This window comes from Myotis nattereri, assembly GCF_964212035.1.
Source record: "Myotis nattereri genome assembly, chromosome: 3".
Taxonomy (NCBI): Eukaryota; Metazoa; Chordata; class Mammalia; order Chiroptera; family Vespertilionidae; genus Myotis; species Myotis nattereri.
Window position 1 is genome coordinate 102,546,271 of NC_138077.1, and position 23,561 is coordinate 102,569,831.

A 23,561-nucleotide genomic window follows, 5' to 3' on the forward strand; every position below is an offset into this window, starting at 1 on the left:
GAAAGGATGACAGGAGCCCTGTTGTGTCCTACCAGTTGGTTGAGGAAGGACTCAGTTAGTTCCAATAACGTGGGACGTTTTAGTGTACTTTTTTCTTCCTTATATTCATTCATAATCTTATTAATTCATTTGTTCCATTAATTTATTGTGTGCTTTATTATGTGGTAGGTGTTGAAGAAATAGCAATACAAAAGGGAGATAACATCCCCGCTCTTACATCCAGCAGGGGATATAGGCATGAAACATATATCTATAATAATTAAGTTATAATTGTGGTAAGTGCTATTAATAAGAGAGTGTAAGTTAGTTTAGAGCAATGGTTCTCATCTGGGAGTGATTTTGTCCCCTAAGGGCATTGACAACAATGGAAGTCACACCTAGGAACACTACTATTGGCATCTCGTGGGTAAATGCCAAGGAAGTACAGGACAGCCTTCCACACCAAATGCCAGTGGTCCGAGATATGTTGTAATCAGTAATACTTTTACAGGGAAGTGGTATTTAAACAAAAGGATAAATTAGTTATTAGATGAGGGAGTGAGAGTGAGTAAACATATAGCCAGAGGGAGGAAAATAAGGAAAGAGCTAAGGTTGGAACTCGATCTCTTCGATATATTCAGTAAACTGAAAAAGCTAGGATAGCCTCCTTTTGAGCAAAAGACACAAGATTATGTCGGAGAGCTAAGAAACGGCCCCTTAAAGTCTGGAGTTTTCTGTGAATCACCTAGTAAATATTCAGAGAACACTTGCATCTGTGGGTGTTAATGTCAGAACATGGGTCGTGGATATCATTTTGGGAGTTCTTAGCAGGGATGGTATTTGAAGTTTTGAATTTATTTTAATACCAATTTGCCAATGAGTAATTGTTATTTTCCCTGACAGCACTCAGCTACCAGGGGCAGGTTTAGAAAAAAAGAGAAGATTGGGTGCATTCAGGGTTAGCGTTTTGTCAGGTAGGTGTGAAAAAGGATAGTGTAGCCAGAAAAACAGCTCTGTAGAGACCTAGGCCAGGTAGGCCAGGATTGCTGTACAAACCAAATCCTTTCTGTTTGTTTTTTGTAGAACACTAGTGGTTTTTAAAATGAGATTTTGGGATTTAGTGCAAATAAAATTACTGTGAATTCTGTGTCATAAACTATAATGGGTACTTTTTTCAGTAATTACTTGATTACTTTTGGATTTTTTATTAATTCTGGGAGAAGTGTTGTGTGTATATAAAATTGATGATTGCCTAACTTTGAATTAGAAATAAATAATAGAGTAATTTTAGTATAGATGCTCTGATTTTATTAGATATACAGTTGATTCTTTTCTCATGAAGCACAAGCAGGAGAACCAGAATATCTAGAGCAGCCATCAAGAAGTGATTTCTCAAAGCACTTGAAAGAAGAAACTATTAGAACAATTACCAAGGCATCAAGCGATCACGAAGATAAAAGTCCTGAAACAGTTTTGCAGACGGTAAGAACTTTTCTTTTCCCCCTCTGAGCATAGCCATGTTCATGACGTTTCCTAGCTCTGTGTGGACAGTGAGCTCTCTGGGAGTCGGGGTAGGCAGTGCCATGGGCTCTTCATCCACATGAACAGTGACTGGGGGCATCACCTAACACCCCAGCTGTAGTTTTTTCCTCTATAATGTTAAAAAATTATTCTTTTTAAAAATAAGTTACTAACTTCCTGTTTGAGAATTATGAAAAATACAGTCATAGGTTAAATTGGTCATTGATTGGGAATTAAAAAGAGAACTAGAACGTTTAGCATTACAAGTTGACCCTTGCACAACATGGGGGTTAGGGTGCCAGCCCTCTGAGCAGTTAAAAATTCAAGTTTAAAATTTGACTCCTCAACAGCTTTACTAATAGCCTATTATTGACTAGAAGCCTTACTGGTAATATACACAGTCGATTAATACATATTCCTTATGTTATATGTATTATATACTATATTCTTACAATAAAGTATAGAAAGGAAAATGCTATTAAGAAAATCAGAAGGAAAATACATTTACAGTATTTATTTTTAAAAATCCACATATAATGGACCTGCACAGTTCAAATCCATGTTGTTCAAGGGTCAACTGTGTTTCTCACGCCTCCCTCAATCTCTAGTCTTACTACACTGGAATAGTTTAGAATAAGGAATAATTTTCATTGTTGCATGGAATGTGTTTAACAGTAAAATACCAGATATTTTAGGTTAGAGTAGTAAATATTATCTTACACTATGGTTTATGCATATTTCAGTAGTGTTCCGTTCAAAATTGTCATGATAATTCTTCTGTTGGTAGTTTTCAGTTGTGTCTTTTTATAACAATAAATTGAGCACATTGGTATTGCACTGTGTTTTCAGTGACTATAACATTCTGGGATATGCTATTTCAAGAATTTGGTATTACAAAATTCAGTTGCCATCATCTTATTTTATTAGCACAAGCAGCTCTAATATAGGTTTCATGATAGCTAATGTTAATATTTGACGATTCTCCTCTAGAGAACTAAAGAGAACAAGAGATACAATTTTTCAATGCAGTTTTCTACTTAATTGCTAAATGCACTGAGGTCTTTAATATAAGACCTCAATTAACCAAAATGTCCATTTAATAGGGTGTTGTTTAAATGAATGAAATAATCAGGAATTAGTTTTTAAAGTTATTTTCTGTTTGAATAATTTTGATTATATGTCATCTTACCATAAAAATTATGCATTAATATCATTTTTTTATCTAACCAAATTTTGCAAATGCTCTAGAGACTCTGAATGAGTTTGAGATGAACACCTACTAACAATAGAGCACTTGTTGGCAAATACTTCTTCTAGTGGTCCTGAGCTGTGTAGTTCTTGGGGAATGGTAGAATAGGAAAACTAGGGAGGGAGAAAGGGCTGAGAAGTAGGTGCACAGGAGAAATATTTTTACCAGTAATAAAAAATAACTTGTCAGGGCCTTTGCTAATTAGGAATTTTATTTGTTAGAGCTTACATTATGGTTAATAAATAGCATTCTTTTAACTGATATCAGAAAGCCTAAAAGCATTATTTAGCTTAACGTAGAATCATGATTGTTTTTGTTTGTCTAATCATGTGTAATTTAAATTTGCAGAAATCACTTAAATTTTGATTGCTTAGTTTATTAATATGGATATCGTCTTATAAGCTAACAACCTACTGCTTCACCTTTACTTGAGAAAGGAGGATGACATGGAGATAATATGATAGATGGCTAGCATAAATATTTTTCTGTTTGGCTTATTTTCTGGTACAGCACCAACATTTGGTCCCTTTGCCTATATAAATCTTGCAACATGCCTAAGAATGTGTTAACATGGCTGCCTGAAGCAGCCTGTGTTCTTGGTCTCATGGTCAGTTGCTTAGACTCTTGGTAACCACCATTGGGTTTTCTCATTTAAATCTATGCTTTAGAAACTAAATTGCATAGATAAAAAGAGTCTGCAGACTTTGTGATTAGATAGTCTTGATTTTTGAATATTGGTTTTACTTCTTACTAGCTATGCAAACTTGAATAAGTTGCTTAATTTCTCTAAATCTCAGTTTTCTTTTATATAAAACGAAGGTGATTGTGAGGTTACTTTAGATCATTTTTTTAAAATGCCTAGCTTGTAATGTAGGCACTACGTAACTGTTAGTTTTCTTTTGTTGTTTAAGTTCTAACCATTTCACAAATATACAGTATATTAAGCTCCAACCTTACTGTAAGAAGAATTCCCTGGAAAGCTTAGAATCACAGAAACCATGGAGAGATACTCTCCAAATGTTATACAGCTTGCTTTTTGGAAGAATGTACTCAAATTTAAATGAAATATTTCAGGAAATTTGAAATATACAAAAAAGTGGACTCCCAGAAAAAAACATGCGTAGTCTCAAAGTTAAACACTATGAATATGTTAGTATGTTTTCTTCTATTCTTATTTTTATATACAGGTTTAGAACTTATCTTTATAGTTGAGTTATTACTGCATATAAAATTTCATATCTTTGCTTTTTTTTTAAATCACATTATAACTTAACCGTTTCCCATGTTATAAACTCTTTAAAAAAGTTTATAGGTTGAGTATTATTCCTTTGAGTGATTAGATTCTTGTTTACTTAACCTATCCCCCATATTCAGTTCTACTTTTACATTATTCTAAAGGGGCTGCTAGAAATGAAACTGTCTTCATATGTTAGGTTATTTCTTCAGCTTCCTCATAGTTGAATTACTTGGTTAAAATGATATGAGCATATTAAGGGCGACAAAAGTGATGAGATGATATAGTGCTCTAACCACCTTTTATGTGACTGCTTTCAAAAAAATGATATATTTAACTAGAGGCCCGATGCACGAAATTCGTGCAAGGGGCTCAGCCCTCACGGCCCGGCTGCCTCGCAACCCCCTCACTGGTCATTCTGGAAGGTCGTTTCGGAAGGTCGTTCCACTGTCCAGTCTAATTAGCATATTAGCTTTTATTATATAGGATGGCTTTTAAGCAGTCAATAAAAATCTTTGTATTTTAATTATTTTTGCAACTTTTTAACTGAGGAACTTATTTTTAACCCTTTCAAATTCATCCTTGGTTAAGATGTTTATACAGGACATGATAGTAATTGGAAAAGATAAATATGCATCTATTTTACTTCAGTGAACCCTTAAATTCTTTATATGAACATTTTTTATGGTACCTTAGGATATCTAAATGTGAGAATAACAATACCTACAGAATTATTATCTGAACCCAAGCTATTTCCGTTTTTCAACTTTTACCCATATAATTAATCAGTATTATGCTGTTGAAACTCTTCTGTGGTAACTGGAAAGGTTTATAAAACCCTGATATTTTTTGTTAACTACATTTTTTCCCCAATGGGACTGTGTAAGGATCAGTATTCTAAGCAATACATTTTCTAGTTGCTACTTGCTGTAAATTTGTCATGTGTCCCAAAAAAGTGTATTTACATTTTAACAGCTGATAGCTCAATTTTGAAAATGAATTGTATTTTAATAAACACTGCCTTTTTCATTATTAAATGTGTGATGTACATTTTTTGAGGACACCCTATACTTTCTCTTCTTAAGACAGTATTGTTTGGGATTAGTGTTCTTGTGAGAAATTTTTTACCACTGTGTCCAGACAGATTTCTTAATTTATGTGCTTATTTCACTTTTATGAATGGAGACCTAGGACATTTATTACTACATAATAAACATATCTATATAGGATATTTGTGATGGTAATATTGGGTTAGAATTATTCAAATGTAAGCAATTTAAAATAGTATTAATCTATAATAATAAAGCATAATATGCTAATTAGACGGGACAGCCAAACAACTTTACAGACGTCATTCCGGACATCCTTCTGGATGAAGCTGTGGTGGCGGGGGCCCACGCAGAGACAGTTAGGGGCAATCAGGCAGGCAGGCAAGTGGTTAGGGGCGATGAGGCAGGCAGGCAGACAAGCGGTTAGGAGCCAGCAGTCAAGGATTGCGAGAGGGATGTCCAACTGCAGGTTTAGGCCCAATCCCACAGGGATCCCTGCGAAATCTGGCCTAAATCAGCAGCCAGATATCCCCCAAGGGGTCCCAGATTGCGAGAAGGTGCAGGCCAAGCTGAAGGACCCTTCCCCTCACCCACTCCCACCTCCATGCACAAATTTTGTGCACTGGGCCTCTAGTAGTATAATAATATTGGTAATGCCTGTCATTTATAGAGCAACAATTATGTCCCAGGTGTGGGGTAACCTGAATATTATCTCATGATCATGGCAAACATACAAGCTCATTATTTTTCCTTGAAAAATGAAGAACTCGAAGGAAATCTTTTCGAAAAATGTTATTTATAAATAGCATTTCTTTTAAAAGGAACAGTGCCAGTCTTGGTCATTAGTTTTATTTTATTGTTTAATTAAATTCTTCCTGCAAATGTACTTCTGGAAAATCAGAATGTGCTCATATCCCTAAAACGTACCTTTAAATGGAAATAAAACCCTTTATTTATTAAAGTTTTCTGTTTAATATCAAAAGTAAAGTTTTTAAAAAAATATTTTATTTTTGCTTAGGAAAACTTTTATGGTGCAATTTAAAATTACTCAAGCAAGCTTTATTGAAGCATTTTAGGTACTTTTTAACTTTGTTCATACGTAAATACTAAATATGCTAGTTACAAATCTATACAGTAAAATAAGATCTGAGCAGTATTTTGAATGAGCTGCATTAGTGTCTTCAAGTAGACTTTTCTGGATTTCATGCTACCTTCCACTCTTAGTGTGGATTAGTGAAATTTATAGTCTTTGTTAAAGAAAATAAAAAGAAAGAAATCTGATTGGTTAAAAATAGTATCTTGCAGCTTTTAAAAAAACAAGAATTCATTGGATACTTATGATATAAATATATGGTACTAGGTCTCATAGGCTGTTACAGAGTGAGTTAAGCACCATAGAGTATGGATAGTGAGTAGATATACACTTGATTACTAGAAAGGATAGAGAAGTAAAATCATACGAAAGAAAGCCTACAAACTCTTCTGGGTTCAGAAGAATATCTTTGGGGGGTTTTTTGTTGTTTGGGTTTTTTTTTATCCTTACCCGAAGATATATTTATTGATTTTAGAGAGGAGAGGAGGGGAGAGAGAGAAGTATTAATGAGAGAAAAACATAGATCGGTTGCCTCCCATACGTGCCATTATCGGGGATCTAACGCACAACCTTTTGGTGAATGGGACGACACTCCAACCAACTGAATCAGCTGGCCAGGGCAGAGAAATCTTATTTTAATGGAGATAAAGTATCAAAAAAGCTTTATGGAGTTATTAGAATTAAAAACAAAACAAACAAACAAAAAAACTTCAGCTCTGAAGATAGTAATAGGAACTGCAACTCCACTGTTTATAATTTTTAAGGATTTAGAGTCCAAGGTGCTTTACGGGAAAAAAGTAAATGAAAACTTAATTTAGTGTTTGAGATGAAAAGGGAAAGCTGGAGATCTTGTATTAATTCATTTGTTTCTAATAGTCAGATTTAAGTGGTTTTGTTTTATACTAGGCAAATGCAGATATTTTTAAAAGACTCAAGAATCTACACTTAAACTGGTGCTTCCATTGTTCTTCTCTTTTCTAATGTTCATACTAATGATTTTTTCCTGCAGAAACCTGAAAGTGCTACAAGCCAACCACCTTGTAACCAGCAAGTTGTAGAGGTGGCGATTCCTCATGTAGGGAAATTTGTGATTGAGTCAAAGGAGGGGGGTTATGATGACGAGGTACCTTTGTCACAGCGCTCTGCACTGTTCTACTTATTTTTCACTATTTAATACCATTACTTTGGGCATGCCTGCACCCTCACACTGATGTCTATTACTGCATAACATACAGCTTTGCCACCCATGGTCTGAAAGTACCTTACCAATTGCTAACACAACTTTCAATTTCAAATAACAATTTAAGCAGAAAGCTTATGGAATTTTTCAGAATAATAATTTTATGTTTCTCATGTTAATTCTCTTATGCAGATGTAGGATTGGTTTACTCTCAGGCTGATAGATTACAATAAGATTTGTTCAATTAAATAGCAAAAATTTTGAGCATTTAAAATAATTTTAATTTTCTCTTTTGCTTGAGTTATGTATTGTAATACTTTGGCCACCATTTCCTGCCAGAAGAACATACATCCTTATTACAAATAGATAATTGGTATTTTTGCTTTTGCAACCTCCATGTGACTGTGAATTAAATGATTCATCAATGTTGCTGAATGCCTACCAGAGTTTTATACACAATGGGACTTTCCAACTTATCTTTTTCTACCTCTCCACTATTAATTCTCATCTAGTTGGATTTCTAACACTATAGAAGCATTTTTGCTTCTCATGAGGTGTTTTGGGGGAATCCAGATGAAAATACACTATTGTCTTGGTCCCATCATATTTTCCCCCCTTCCTCCACTTTTCTCTTAAGACTTTTACATTTTGATATCTTTCATATTTCAGGAAGGGCATAGAGAAGACCTTGGTTTCTGTCATTTTACTGGCATAGATGAGAATTGAATATACACTAAATAGTTTTTTCCAAGTAACTTTTTTCTAGACTTATTCCAAGATTATAATTAAACTATGAGTTAAACATGTCTTTATGGCACTAAAATCAGAGGTGTCATACAGATATTAATTTTACTGCATCAATGTAAGAAAGCATGGCCATAATGAGAATAAGGAGCAGGTTTGTGAGATAGGAAATAGTCAGAAGGATTTTCTCAAGTAGTTAATGTTATTGCAACTCTCAGTATATAATCCAAAATATATACTTTGAATAATAGTTTCAGTGAATCAGAGGTAATTGATGTACTCTCTCCTTTTAAAAAATATATATATATTTTTGATTTTAGGGAAAGGAAGGAAAAGGGATAGAAAGGTAGAAAATTGAGAGAAACATCTCTTACATGCCCCCTCCTGGGGATCAAGCTGGCAACCAAGGCATGTGCCCTAACTCGGAATCAATCCATGACTGCCTGGTTCATGGGCTGTTGCTCAGTCACTGAGCCCTACCAGCCGGGCTGGATGCACTCTCTTGACAGCTCTAATATAATAGCTTCATAGTGCCTTGAGTTATATCATTTTTTCAGATATTTTAAAATGTAAACAGCTAAAAATAAGCTATTATGAAAACAAAAAAATATATACTTCAGTATTTAGTACTTAATATCAATATGTTGTTCTAGTTATTTTAATACTACTATGTTGGTACTTGAAAATTATAGAAACTTACGTGTTTAATAAAACGTTTATTAAGCATCTCTGCTTGTTTTAGGGTGAACCTTCTGGCATTAACAAAACAGAATTAGGATTAATCATTTAACACTACCTTTTGTACAAATGCTTATGCAACTGGCAAAGGTTTTGTTTTTTTAATGCATAGAGTGATGGTTTAACTGCATGTGCTTGGCACCAAGGTCTGTGGACACAAGGCTGCTGCAAATGAATGTTCAGGTTGTATGGTTGTGCAAGAACACCTAGCCAATGGGCGTACTTGGAGTTGAAATTGAGCTTATGCTTACTGAGCTCCCCAAACCTTAATGAAGAGGCACCTTTTTAAATAAAAAGATTGTTGCTATTTCTAAATGGTTCTCTCATTCAGAGAGCAGCACATTTTTCTAATTTGTCAAGAAGGGGCTCTTTTTAAAATTGTTTGGTTCAGAGAGGATGCCTTTTTGCTTTTTGCACAAAGGCACCATATGAACTAGATGTGGCCCTGTAGAGATTGTGAAATATACTTACATGCATACTGGATCACGTTTGCTATAAAAAATGCAACGTTTGATTTATAAGTAATGAAAAGTAAAGGACTTCTAACTTGCATGTAATTATTTTGTTTTTTTAAATTTTTTATGTTACTCATTCAAAAACTTAACTTTCAATCCCTTGTGGCAGATCATGATGACACCGAACATGCAAGGTATTATCATGGCGATAGGTAAATCCAGGAGTATATATGACAGGTGTGGCCCTGAAGCAGGGTTCTTTAAGGTACAATTAACATTTTCACTTTATGTTTTTACTATTTTTAAATGAGACTTCTTAAAATGTTTTATTTCCATGAACTAAATTTGTTTTCTTGTATAATTACTCTTTTTCTAAAGTAGCTGTGGTTACCTGTTGTTCTGGGAGTTTCTTTTGTGCATGAATCGAAGACCGATTTTTTTTTTCTTTTAATCGAAATAATTCAACAAAAACAAAGCATTTTACCCGAGTTACCCTAGTAGTGCACCTCTGTTTTGTTCACAGAAGTTTAAATTATGTTTTTATTTGAAGAGGAAAAAAGGGTATTTATTGATGAGCAAAACTAAGAACTGAATAACTCTCTGATAATAGTTAATTTTTGCCTCATTGGTATACCCTTAGTTAGTGTTATATATATATTTTTAATTTTGTTATCACATGATACTAAATTGTTTTCTTTATTGGGTTATTTTTTAAATTATTCATTCATGTATTGTCTTTTTATGTTTCTATTCACTTATGTTTTCCCCATAGTTAATTTTTGATATCCTGATCATTTCAAGGCATGTGAGACAAATCAAGCTGATGCATCATTTGATGACTCAATCTTTTTCCCCTCTGATTCCAGATTTTTAAAATGTTTTTATTACAATATTATTGCTTTTACTTATTTGTAAAATGAAAACACGGTATATTTTTGTCATTTTATTTAGATTAACTGAAAATCTAGGATTTTTTCACTCCTATCACCTTGTTAGTGTTTACTTTTTTTCTATTAAAAACAAACAGAAAGTTATGGGGTATAGTTCACTATAATTGATGCATGCTCCTTTACTTCACATTAAAAATCTAAAATTTTCGATTTTCCACTTGGTCTTGGTGGTCGAGGTACAGGAGTTCACACCTGGGACAATGGTGTGCATTCCTTGTATTGTCATTCCAATTCTGCTCTGGGTCTACAAAAAGTTCCTAGAACTGTACCTATGCCCTCTGATTTCCCCCTTGTTAGTCGCATATGGCCTAGAAAAGCTATGTAAGAATCCAACAATATAAGCAAAAGCAAAGTAGACTATAAGGGTGCAGACATAAATAGATTACCAACACAAGGAACAGAAATCTCTGATAAAAAGAAAGACTAGAGTGATTGTCCCAGAAGACCTCATTGTTTTCAAAATAGACCTAATAATGTGAAGCACCTTCTTTGTAATTGTCTCTGACCTTTTTCTTTTAGACCAGAATTTGAGATGGATGGTTTAGATATTTACTTGATATTAATCAGGAAATACATGGTATTTATATTTAGAATGTATTTAGTTATGTTTAATGATCTCGTTCCCGAGTTCCTTTTTCATTAACATAGCTTTAATAATATGAATAAATACGAGGTTTGTGCCAGTAGACATTGTTACTAAATCAGTACCTAAGCATCCTTGGGCTTCTAGCTTCTGTTCAGGCTCTTTGAATTTGAGTGGAGTATATTTTTACTATAAAACAGTACAGTGAGCCTGTGCAGTAAAATGAAAAGGAGTGTTTGGAGGTGATAATGACTTGAAACATAAAGTTATAATTACTGCCCAACACAGTGGAGCCCCTTATCTGCGAGAGTAGAAATTATAGGTTATTGCTCTGAAGAAAATAACAAAGATAAGAAATTGAGGATATTTCTTTGGGAAAAATGGAACAGTTTTTACATAAATGTCTAATCCAGCCGTGGGCAAACTACGGCCCACGGGCCGGATTCGGCCCGTTTGAAATGAATAAAACTGTTGAAAAAAAAGACTGTACCCTTTTATGTAATGATGTTTACTTTGAATTTATATTAGTTCACACAAACACTCCATCCATGCTTTTGTTCCGGCCCTCCGGTCCAGTTTAAGAACCCATTGTGGCCCTCGAGTCAAAAAGTTTGCCTACCCCTGGTCTAATCTATACTAATAATAGCCCAGGGCAGTGGTCGGCAAACTGCGGCTTGCGAGCCACATGCGGCTCTTTGGCCCCTTGAGTGTGGCTCTTCCACAAAATACTGACTTCTGCGCATGGGCCACGAAGTTTCAGTCGCACTGTACATGCGCGCCCGCATGTAGTATTTTGTGGAAGAGCCACACTCAAGCGGCCAAAGAGCCGCATGTGGCTCGCGAGCCACAGTTTGCCGACCACTGGCCTATGGCAAACCAGTTTCCATTAGTGGGAAGAAGATACAATAGAACATCCTGGAAACGGCCAGTCTTTTTCCTTATTGATTCTTTATCGCTGGGCTCTAGAGAAATAATGGCCAGGTCCCCTGTTGGGTCCCTCGGAGCCCTGTCTCTCCTCCTCTGCTCAGCCCTGCTGATCATCGGGTGTCCCAGAGCAAGAGGGAGAGAAAAGCTGGACTTAGCAACGCCACCCACCCAAGGGTTGGGGGTAGCAGAGGGGCATGGTGACTTTGGAGTCACACAGCCTCCGCCAGTTAGACCTGTGTAACCTCTCTGAGCCTCGGTTTCTTCATCTATAAAATGGGTATGATAACAGTACCAGCCTCAGTGGAATGTTACAGGTGTGCATGAGAATGTGCACATAAGGCTCTCAGCCCGGTGCTTGACAGGTGCTAAGCCTCACTTTGCCACTGTGATTATCTGCCCCCTGCCTCACTGGGCTTACGAACCCGTGTTTAACTGGCAATGTAGGCAGGTGTGGAAATTGCCTGCTCCGTGTCCTGGGGTCCCTGGGAGAACTCGGATTCTGGATTCCCGGGCAAGATGGCTCTACAATATGAAACCCCTGAGGGTCAGGAGTCCAGCCGGGTCCCAGCATGTGCTCCCTGGGTCTCCGGGGCAATACCGCTGCCTTCCCTCTCTTCCCGGCACTGTCCTGTCCTGCCTCAGTTGTCCCTCATGATGGGAATCCCTGCGTCATCTGTGTGCACATCTGTTCCCCAGCAGCCCCCACTCCGCGTGCCTCCCAGCTCTGCCTTGCACTTTGGCAAATCACTTAACAACTCGTGCCTTTATTTTCTCATCTGACAGCTGGGAATAATAGTGCCAGCCTCCTCGGGTTGTTGATCAGGCCAGGTCACCAGGTGAAGCACCTAGAAGAGTGCTGGGGCCTGTGTTAAGTGGCCATTCAGTGTCAGCTGTTCTGTTATTACTGTTGAAAGGCGAGTCTCCTAGGAGTAGGGGTTCTGCGAGGTGCCCCTGTCCTGTGAAAACCCTGAAGGAGAATCGTCAGCCTCCTTCAGAAACTGAGAGCTCATTAGCATAAGAAACCACCCGTGAAGGACCTTTGACTCCAATAAGCATTAACAACAACCAGTAAAAAGCCTGAGGCCAGGGCCTGGATGTCTGTCCTGTATAACAGTAGGTTGCTGGTTAGGTTCCCTGTCTGGGCACATGCCCAGATTGTGGGTTCAATCTTTCTCTCTTTCTTCCTCTCTTTCAAATAAATGAAAACATATTTTAAAAAATAAAGTTAGAGGTGAAGCCATTATGGTCCCATGGCTGCAAACTAGAAGAAAACATAACTCAACGAGAATAAGAGACTTTTAAAAAAAAGAAATTATAGCAATAAAAATAACATAGAATTTATCTATGGAAGGAATCCATGTGGCTATAGGGGAAATCGCTAATGAGCCTAGATTTTAAAAGACAGACTGGGAAAAATGTATTTGCAGCAAATATCCGATAAATACTTAGTATCTTTAACATATAAGAGCTCACAGAGATCCTATATAATAAAAGCCTAATATGCAAATCAACTGAACTACTGAAGGACCTGTGGAATGACTATTCTCTATTACGTGCACTGACCACCAAGTGGCAGATGCTCAACACAGGAGCTGTCCCTGGTGGTCAGTGCGCTCCCATGGGGAACGCCACTCAGCCAGGAACCGGGTTCACAGCTGGCTAACGCAGCTGCGGTGGCGCTAAGGAGCAGTGAGCCAAGAGGTAAGGAGCAGCGAGCAGGCGAGGGGTCCTAGACTGCAAGAGGGATCCTGGATTGCAAGAGGGCACAGGCTAGGCCAGCCGTGGGCAAACTACGGCCCATTTGAAATGAATAAAACTAAAAAAAAAAAAAGACCGTACTCTTTTATGTAATGATGTTTACTTTGAATTTATATTAGTTCACACAAACACTCCATCCATGCTTTTGTTCTGGCCCTCCGGTCCAGTTTAAGGACCCATTGTGACCCTCGAGTCAAAAAGTTTGGCCGAAACCGGTTTGGCTCAGTGGATAGAGCGTTGGCCTGTGGACTGAAAGGTCCCAGGTTCGATTGCGGTCAAGGGCATGTACCTGGGTTGTGGGCACATCCCCAATAGGAGATGTGCAGGAGGCAGCTGATCGATGTTTCTCTCTCATCAATGTTTCTAACTCTCTATCTCTCTCCCTTCCTCTCTGTAAAAAATCAAGAAAATATAAAAAAATGTGGTTTTTAAAAAAAAAAAAAAAGTTTGCCCACCCCTGGGCTAGGCTGAAGGACCCTCCCCTCCCCCCTCAGTGCATGAATTTCGTGCACGGGGCCTCTAGTGTATATTATAAAATTCTAATCTTTGTTCATTCCTACAGAATGTATTAAATATTCAGCTTAGCTTGTGGTTGGGGTTTTGGCTTTTTTTTTGAGTTTAAATATTTCTTAAAAGGGATATTTTTCACCATATCAGAAAGCAGAATTATAATAGCATGCTCGCCTCTGGACAGTTCTGAGACAACAATTTTTTTAAGTAGATTTTATCAGTTACTTAGGGTTGAATAACAAGATACTCCAAAACTTACTGGTTTTCAACAACAGTGACATGACTGGACAGTTCTTTGCTGATCTGGGCCTCTGTATGGTCTTTCACCCCTGAGCTGCTTAACTTCAGGGACTTCTAAATGTTCAGAGGTGATGAACCATATCTTTATATCATATTTATTTATTCCCTCTGAAGCAGGGAATGGTTGGAAGAGACTTCTGCCTTTGGGTCCCCAATGAAGTCCTGGGTCCTAACCGAGGCTCTGTTAAAGTATATGTGCTAGCAAGTCATTGATTCACCCTCGTCTTCATTTGATAGAAATCAGTAGGTTTCAAGTGTTCTGCCCCAAACCACCTGAGGGATAAGATAAATTTTCTTTAGCAGCTAAATTCAGTTGATTACTTTAATTTGTTGTTTAAAGTATAAAAACTATATTATAAAAATAGCAGGCCTGGCCTCTATGTGTGTGTGTGTGTGTGTGTGTGTGTGTGTGTGTGTGTGTGTATATATATATATATATATATATATATATATATATATATATTTTATTAGATTATCCAAAGTCATCCTTTTTTTTTTTTCCAACAGTAAAATCAAATGAATTTGCTTTCCTGCTTTGGCATTTATGAATGCAAATTTAATCGCATTAAACCAGTAAACCAGTGCAATGGAACGTTAAATGAAAAGTTCATGTTCTTTCACTACTCTCATTCCCTTATTCCATCTCCACAAATGTTAGTTCTTTTGTGTAGCCTTCTAACAACTTTCTTAACATTCCTTTGTTTTGACTAAATATAACTTTTTTAAATTGTAAAAAAAAAAAATCTAAAAGTTTCTTTTAATTTTTTCTACTGTTCCATCATCAAACACCATCTTTAAAAATACTGCTTATTTTCAGTAGTTTTTTCAATATATAAAACAAAACAAAGGCCTTGTGCATAGTAGCCTATCAATAAACACTTTTGAACTTGTTTGGATTAGCATGACCAACCATCCTGGTATACCCAAGACTGTGGAACTCCTTAGAGAAGGGACTTTAAGTGCTAAAACTATAGAACTTCTGGCAAATTGACCCTAACAGCGGAACGACTGGGAATGACTGGTCACTATGACACACACTGACCACCAAGGGGCAGATGCTCAATGCAGGAGCTGCCCTCTGGTGGTCAGTGGGCTCCCACAGGGGGAGCTCTGCTCAGCCACAAGCCAGGCTGATTGCTGCCAGCACAGCAGTGATGGCAGGAGCCTCTCCCACCTCCTCAGCAGCGCTAAGGATGTTCGACTGCAGCTTAGGCCTGCTCCCCGCTGGCAAGTGGACATTCCCCCAAGGGTTCCTGGGCTGCCAGAGGGATGCCTGACTGCCAGCTTAGGCCCAATCCCCCAGGGACCGGGCCTAAGGCAGCAGGTGGACATCCCCCAAGGGGTCCCAGACTGTGAGAGGGCACAGGCCTGGCCTCTGTGTGTGTGTGTGTGTGTGTGTGTGTGTGTGTGTGTATTTTATTAGATTATCCAAAGTCATCCTTTTTTTTTTTTCCAACAGTAAAATCAAATGAATTTGCTTTCCTGCTTTGGCATTTATGAATGCAAATTTAATCGCATAAATTTAGACTCCCTGTGAGAGAATTTGAAACCACATTGTGGATATGACTTTCACATAAGGTTTGTCCCTTTTTTCTGAATTAGAAAGTAAACTTTTAAAAAATCTATTCTTGTATTAGACCCTAAGCAAAATCAGCAGAACCCTGATTTTATATTTTTAAAAGCCAGTGAATTATACATACTACAAACAACACTCACCCCACCCCTTCCCCACGGTAACAACTTTCAATTACAGTCAAACCTTGAAGGTCTTCTTCTCAAACAATTTGCTTCTCAACCTGACACCCTTTCATGCTCATATCTGTATGATCAGTCACATATCTGTCAGGCGACAAAAGAGAGAATGTGCAAGTATGAGTCAGTTTACCGCTAAAACTCATGTTAACATCTCAGGAAATTGTGCTGTGAATACTTACCATGTTTTTTGCTTTTGTTGCTACTTATTATTAAATTTTCATTTTTTATTGTACATTTTATTTTTGTTAAATTTTCATTTATATTTTATGTCCTTTATGGTTTTTAAAGTGTTTACTTATAAACACTTTAAAAACAAAAAGATTGACCAGTACCTTAGAGTTGTACTGTATAAACGGTAAGAAAAGTTAAAGCAAGGAATCATTTGGGGACCTGGAACAGATTAATTAAATTTACATTATTTCTAGTGGAAAACATTGGTTCGGTTTTCAGACAGCTTTCCAGAATGAATTAAGTTCAAGAACCAAGGTTCCACTGTATTTTATCTAGTCTTTTGGCATTATTTCCATTAACTTTAAATACAGTGATTGTGTTTACACATTTATTTTTTGTTTGTTTATTCTTTTTTTAAAATACACAAATAATGCATAATTATTGTAAAATTGTATATTATTGCTATAGGTACATTATCTATGGAGTCACATTTTGATGAGCTAGGATGAGGTATACTATGAGTGCTGGCATTCTTCTGAAAAATGAGATATATTTTATTTTTGGTTTTTGGTTGTTTTTTAATCATTATTGTTGACAGTATTATATATATGTCCCTTTTTTTCCCCATTGACCCCTTCCAGCCTGCCCCCACCCCCCACCCCAGGCCTTCACCACCCTATTGTCTGTATTCATAGGCTATGCACATTTGCATACAAGGTCTTTGGTTAATTACCTGCCATCTACCCACCCTCCCAACCTCCCTCATCATCCCTCCGAAATTCTGCACTCTGTTCCATGCTTCCATGTCTCTGGACCCACTCCGTGAATCCGTTTATTTTGTTAATTAGATTCCACGTATGAGTGCAATTATGTGATGCTTGTGTTTCTCTGACTGGCTTATTTCAGTTAGCATGATACTCTCCAGATCCCTCCATGCTGTCTCAAAGGGTAAGAGATTCTTCTATTTTACTGTTGCATAGTATTCCATGGTATAAATCAATGATGGCGAACCTTTTGAGCTCGGCGTGTCAGCATTTTGAAAAACCCTAACTTAACTCTGGTGCTGTGTCACATATAAAAATTTTTTGATATTTGCAACCATAGTAAAACAAAGATTTATATTTTTGATATTTATTTTATATATTTAAATGCCATTTAACAAAGAAAAATCAACCAAAAAAATGAGTTCGCATGTCACCTCTGACACGCGTGTCATAGATTCTCCATCACTGGTATAAATGTACCACAGCTTTTTTATCCACACGTCTACAGATCTTAGCTATTGTAAATTGTACTGCTATAAACACAGAGGGGTGCATACATTCTTTCTGATTGGTGTTTTTGTTTTCTTAGGATATGTTGCAAGAAGTGGATCACTGGGTAAAATGAGAGTTAAATATTTAATTTTTTTTGAGGAAACTTTATATTGTTTTCCATAATGGCTGCACCAGTCTGCATTCCCACCAGCAGTGTACTAGGGTTCTCTTTTCTCCACATCCTCGCAGCACTTGTCATGATGGTAGCCATTCTGACAGGTATGAGGTGATACCTCATTGTCATTTTAATTTGCATCTCTGATAATTAGTGACTTTGAGCATTTTGTCATGTCTCTTGGCCATCTGAAAGTCCCCTTTGCAGAAGTGTTTGTTTAGGTCATTTGCCCATTTTTTAATTGGATTGTCTTGCTTTTGTTAAATTGTATGAGTTCCTTATATATTTTAGATATTAACCCTTTATCAGATGTCTCATTGCCACTATGTTCTTCTAAACAGTTGGCTCCCTTTTCGTTTTATTGATGCTTCCTTTTGCTGTAAAGGAGCTATTTATTTTGATGTAGTCCCATTTGTTTATTTTCTCCTTAGTTTCCTTTGTCCTGGGAGATGTATCCATTAATATACTGCTATGAGATATGTCTGATATTTTGCTGTCTTTGATTTCACCTAGGGCTTTTATGGTTTCATAACTTACATTTAAGTTTTTTTATCCATTTTGAGTTTATTTTTATGTATAGTGTAAGTTGATGGTCTGGTTTTGTTATTTTTGCATGTATCTGTCCAATTTTCCCAAACCATTTATTGAAAAGACTGTCTTGACTCCATTGTATGCTCTTGCCTCCTTTGTCAAATATTAATTGACTAATGGCATGGATCAATTTCTGGGTTCTCTATTCTATTCCATTGGTCTATATGCTTGTTCTTATGCCAATACCTGGGTATTTTGATTACAGAGGCTTTGTAGTATAACTTGATACTTAGCATTGTGATTCCTGCAACTTTGTTCTTTCTTGAGATTGCTGTAGCTATTTGGGGACTTTTTTGGTTCCATATAAATTTTTGGAGTACAGTGGGGCCTTGACTTACGAGTGTCCCGAATAACGAGTTTTTCGAGATACGAGCCGTCTCTTGGCTGATTTTTTGCTTTGAGTTGCGAGCTAAAATTCGGGTTACGAGCCAGCTTCAGATACCCCACCGCTAGTTGGCACAGCGAATGTCACAGTGAACACCACAACATCAGCCCAGCATCACGTGTCTCACTCGTTCACTTTTTGATTTGACATACGAGTAATTTGATTTACGAGCTCCGTCACGAAACGAATTAAACTCATAAGTCAAGGCCCCACTGTATTTGTTCTTGGTCTGTGGAATACGCTGTTGGGGACATTTTAATAGGGATTGCATTGAATCTATAGGTTGCTTTGGGTAGCATGGACATTTTAATGATGTTGATTCTACCAATCCATGAACACGAGTATATTCTTCCACTTGTCTGTATCCTCTTCTCTCTTTTCAGTGTTCTGTAGTTTTCCAAGTATAAGTCTTTTACCTCCTTCATTAAGTTAATTCCTAAGTATCTTATTTTTTGTTGCAATGCTAAATGGGATTATTTAGTTTCTCTTTCTGAGAATTCATTTTTGGTGTATAAAAAAACCATCGATTTTGGAGTGTTGATTTTGTATCTTGCTACATTGTCAAATTTATTAAATCTTGTAGTTTTGGTGGAGTCTTTAGGGTTTTCTATGTACAATATCATGTGACCTGAAAATAATGAGAGTTTCCTTTTCTCCTTTCCAATTTGGATGTCTTTTATTTCTTCTTGTGTGATTGCTTTGGCTAGGACTTCCAGTACTACATTGAATAAGAATGGTGAAAGTGGACATCCCAATCTTGTTACTGTTCTTAGAGGGAATGTTTTTAGACCATTGAGCATGATGTTCACTGTAGGTTTGTCATATATGGCAAAGTTATGTTGAGTTATACTCCTTCTATTACCACTTTGCTGAGAGTTTTTATCCAAAATGATTTTTGGATTTTGTTTAATGCTTTTTCTGCATCTATTGATATGATCATGTGATTTTTGTCTTTCAATTTGTTTATGTGATGTATCACATTTATTGATTTGTGAATATTGTAACAGCCTTGCATCTCCAGAATAAATTCCACTTGGTCATGGTGTATGATCTTTTGAATATATTGCTGAATTTGATTTGCTAATAGGTTGTTGAGAATTTTAGCAACTATGTTCAGGGATATATGCCTGTAATTCTTTTTCTTTGTAGTGACTTTGTTTGGTTTGGGAATTAGAATAATGCTGGTCTCATAAAAAGAGCTTGGAAGTGTTCCTTCCAGTTGGATTTTTTGGAATAGTTTGAAGAGGATGGTTTTAGTTCTTCTTTGAATGTTTGGGAAAACTCCCCTGTGAAGCCATCCGGACCCAGGCTTTCGTTTGCTGAGAATTTTTTGATTACTGCTTCTATTTCATCCATTGTTACTGGCCTATTCGAGTTTTCTGATTCAGTTTTGGGAGATTGTATTTTTCTTGGAATTTGTCCATTTCATCCACTTGTCCAGTTTGTTGTCATATAGTTGTTCACAATATTTCCTTACAATCCTTTGTACTTCTGTGGTGTCAGTAGTCACTTATTCGCTTTCTTTTCTGATTTTATTTATTTGGGTTCTCTCTTTTAGTTTCTTGATGAGTCTGGCTAATGGTTCCCTAATCTTGTTTATCCTCTGAAAGAACCAGCTATTGGTTTCATTGATTTTTTTGTATTTTTTTTCTCTGTTATTTAGTTCTGCTCTAATCTTTATTATTTCCTTCTTTCTATTTAATCTGGGCTTTTCTTGTTGTTCTTAAGTTGTAGGGTTAGTTTATTATTTTTCTAATTTTTTTGAGGTATGACTGTAGTGCTATGAACTTCCCTCTCAGGAAGGTTATTTGCTGTGTCCTAGAGCTTTGGGTTGTTGTATGTTCATTTTCATTTGTTTCCAGGAAGTTTTTGATTTCTTGATTAATATCATTGGCCACCCATTCATTGTTTAATATCATGGTATTTAGCCTCCATATGTTTGAATATTTTGATGTGTTTTTACTGTAGTTGATTTCTAATTTCATTCCACTTTGATTTGAGAAGATGCTTGATATGATTTCCATCTTCTTGAACTTGTAGAGACTTGTTTTGTGTTCAAACATGTGGTCTATCTTTGTGAATTACCCATGAGAACTTGAGAAGAATGTATATTCTGCAGCTTTGTGGTGAAATGTTCTATAAATATCAATTAAATCCATCTGATCCAATGTGTCCTTTAGAGTCACTGTTTCCTTGTTAATCTTTTGTCTGAAAGATCTATGCTGTGAAATCAGCAGAGTGTTAAGGTCCCCTACTATTACTGTATGACTATCAATCTCTCCTTTAAAGTCCTTTTAAAGTGTTTTTTATATGTTTAGATGCTCCTATATTGGGTGCATATATGTTTATCAGGGTTATATCCTCTTGTTGGATTGATCCCTTTAATATTTTTTTTTTAATATTTTTTATTGATTAAGATATTACATATGTGTACCCTCTACCCCCCCTCTCCCCGCTCACCCCCTCACCCCCCCGTTGTCCGTGTCCATTGGTTAGGCCTATATGCTTGCATATAAGTCCTTTGGTTGATCTTTCCCCCTTGCCCCCACCCTCCCCTACCTTCCCTCCAAGGCCCGACAGTCCAATCAATGCCTCTCCGTCTCTGGATCAGTCCTTGTTCATCAGTTTATGTTGTTCATTATATTCCACAAATAAGTGAGATCTTGTGGTATTTATCCGCTCTCTAGTTCCATCCATGCTGTGGCAAATGGTAAGAGTTCCTTTTTCTTCTTCCTCTTCTTAAAGAATACCTTTCAGCATTTCATATAATGCTGGTTTGGTGGTGATGAACTCCTTTAGCTTTTTCTTATCCGTGAAGCTCTTTATCTGACCTTCCATTCTGAATGATAGCTTTGCTGGATAAAGTAATCTTGGTTGCAGGTTCTTGCTATTCATCTCTTTGAATATTTCTTGCCACTCTCTTCTGGCCTGCATGGTTTCTGTTGAGAAATCAGCTGACAGTCGGATGGGTACTCCCTTGTAGGTAACTGACTGTCTTTCCCTTGCTGCTTTTAAGATTCTCTCTTTCTCTTTTGCTCTTGGCATTTTAATTATGATGTGTCTTGGTGTGGTCCTCTTTGGATTCCTTTTGTTTGGGGTTCTCTGCGCTTCCTGGACTTGTAAGTCCATTTCTTTCACCAGGTGGGGGAAGTTTTCTGTCATTATTTCTTCAAAAAGGTTTTCAATATCTTGCCCTCTCTCTCCTTCTGGCACCCCTATAATTCTGATGTTGGTACGCTTGAAGTTGTCCCAGAGGTTCCTTACACTATCTTCATATTTTTTGAATCTCTTTTCTTTTTTCTTTTTCGGTTGGGTATTTTTTGTTTCTTTGCATTTCAAATCTTTGACTTGATTCTTGGGATCCTCTTCTCTGCTGTTGGAGCTCTGTAAAGTATTCTTTATTTCAGTCAGTGTATGCATAATTTCTAATTGGTCCTTTTTCATGACCTCCATGGTCTCCCCATACTCCTTGAGGGATTCATTAAATTTATCGGCGGTTTCCATAAAATTCTTGACAAACCTTATAAACGTGGCCTTGAACTCTATATCCAGTCGTCTGGCCTCCTCCGTTTCTGCCAATTGTGACCTGTTTCTTTGTCTCCGCATTTTGGCTGCTTCCCTGTGTTGATAGAGTGGCCTGCGCGCCAGGTGTCCTGTAGGGCCCAGTGGCTCAGCCTCCCCAGTTACCTGGGGTGGACACTCTTGGTGCACTCTTGGTGCCTTGGTTGTTGTAGGATCACTGGGAGGAATTGACCTCCAGGCCAATTGGCTGTGGGAAGCAGCTGTGTCTGAAGTGGGAGAATGGACCCCCTCTGACCACTGGGTACAGTGGCTCCTGGATCTAAGGAGGTGCTAATTCAGCCCCTGCCTGAGGCCACACAGCAGGAACTACGAAGAGGCTCAGCTGTGAAGCAATGCAAGCCGCTGCGGGGCCTTGGGCCTTCTCTTGGAAGTTCCGGGTCTGGCTGGCCCGGCTGCAGTTAGGTAATTATCAGGTTGCAAAGTTCTGGGGCATTCACATGCAAAAGCCTCTGCCGCAGCCCGGGTGGGGCGGGGTCTCAGGGAGTCAAAAGGGCGGGGAAAGAAGCTATGGCTGATTCTCCGCGCCCGGAGTCGCGCGTCTCAGTGTCCCGGCAATGGCTGCAAGCACCTCCGAGGGAAATCTGCCCCCAAGTTCGCCCGCTGCCGCCTGAGAGAGCAGCCTCTCCCCGTATGAGACCTGGGTCCCCAGAGACTTCCCAGAGCCGGAGATCAGAGCAGTCGGGAGCTTGTGATTCAAAAAGACAGCCGCGTCCTCAGGTGCCACCCCCTTTCCGCGCGCGCGAGCCGCCGCGTACCTCTGCACTCAGCCTCCGCAGCTCCTCTGGCTCTCAGCGTGCTTTTCTTTTCTTCTAGTTGTAGAAATTACACTCAGCCAGCCTTCCTGTTGTTTTGGACGATGTTTGCTCCGTCCTTTGGGCTAATTTTCAATTGTTGTGTGGGGCGACTATTTCCCGGTGTTTATCTATGCCGCCATCTTAGTTTCTCCAAGCTATTTGCGCAGTTTTAAAGTGCATGAAGGGGGGAGGTGGGGGGAGGTGGAGGTGGAGAAAATCGCGCATTAACAGCCTAGGCAACCCCCAGTACGACTCTGATCCCTTTAATATTATGTAGTGTCCTTTGTTGTCTCTGGTGATGGCCTTCATTTTGAAGTCTTATTTTGTCAGATTGAGTATTGCTGCCCCATCTTTTTTTTCTTTTCCATTTGCATGGAAAAATTTTTCCCAGTCCTTCCCTCTCATCTTGTGTGTGTCTTTTTTTTCTCAGGTGGGTCTCTTGTAGACAGCATATAGTTGTGTCAGTTTTTCATATTCATTCAGCTACTCTATGTCTTTTGATTGGATCATTTAAATTCATTTACATTTAAGGATATTATTGATAGGTACATATTTATTGCCATTTTAATTCTGTATGCCTAG

At 37.7% G+C, this 23,561-nt stretch overlaps 1 protein-coding gene and 1 pseudogene across 3 annotated transcripts in view; both read left to right on the forward strand.

Annotated features, from left to right (window-relative positions):
* Positions 1-23,561, forward strand: part of USP25 (ubiquitin specific peptidase 25) — a 181,650-nt gene that overhangs the window by 132,123 nt on the left and 25,966 nt on the right. The window contains exons 18-20 of one of the 2 annotated variants that reach the window (XM_081087424.1): positions 1,322-1,461; positions 7,135-7,248; positions 9,412-9,507. In XM_081087424.1, the coding sequence (XP_080943550.1) occupies positions 1,322-1,461; positions 7,135-7,248; positions 9,412-9,507 (350 nt within the window). The remainder of the gene's footprint in view (positions 1-1,321; positions 1,462-7,134; positions 7,249-9,411; positions 9,508-23,561) is intronic. The other variant, XM_081087423.1, reaches the window with a different exon arrangement.
* On the forward strand, positions 10,393-10,619 carry LOC308516466 (UPF0729 protein C18orf32 homolog; annotated as a pseudogene). The gene has a single exon. The product of its transcript is annotated as a UPF0729 protein C18orf32 homolog (transcript).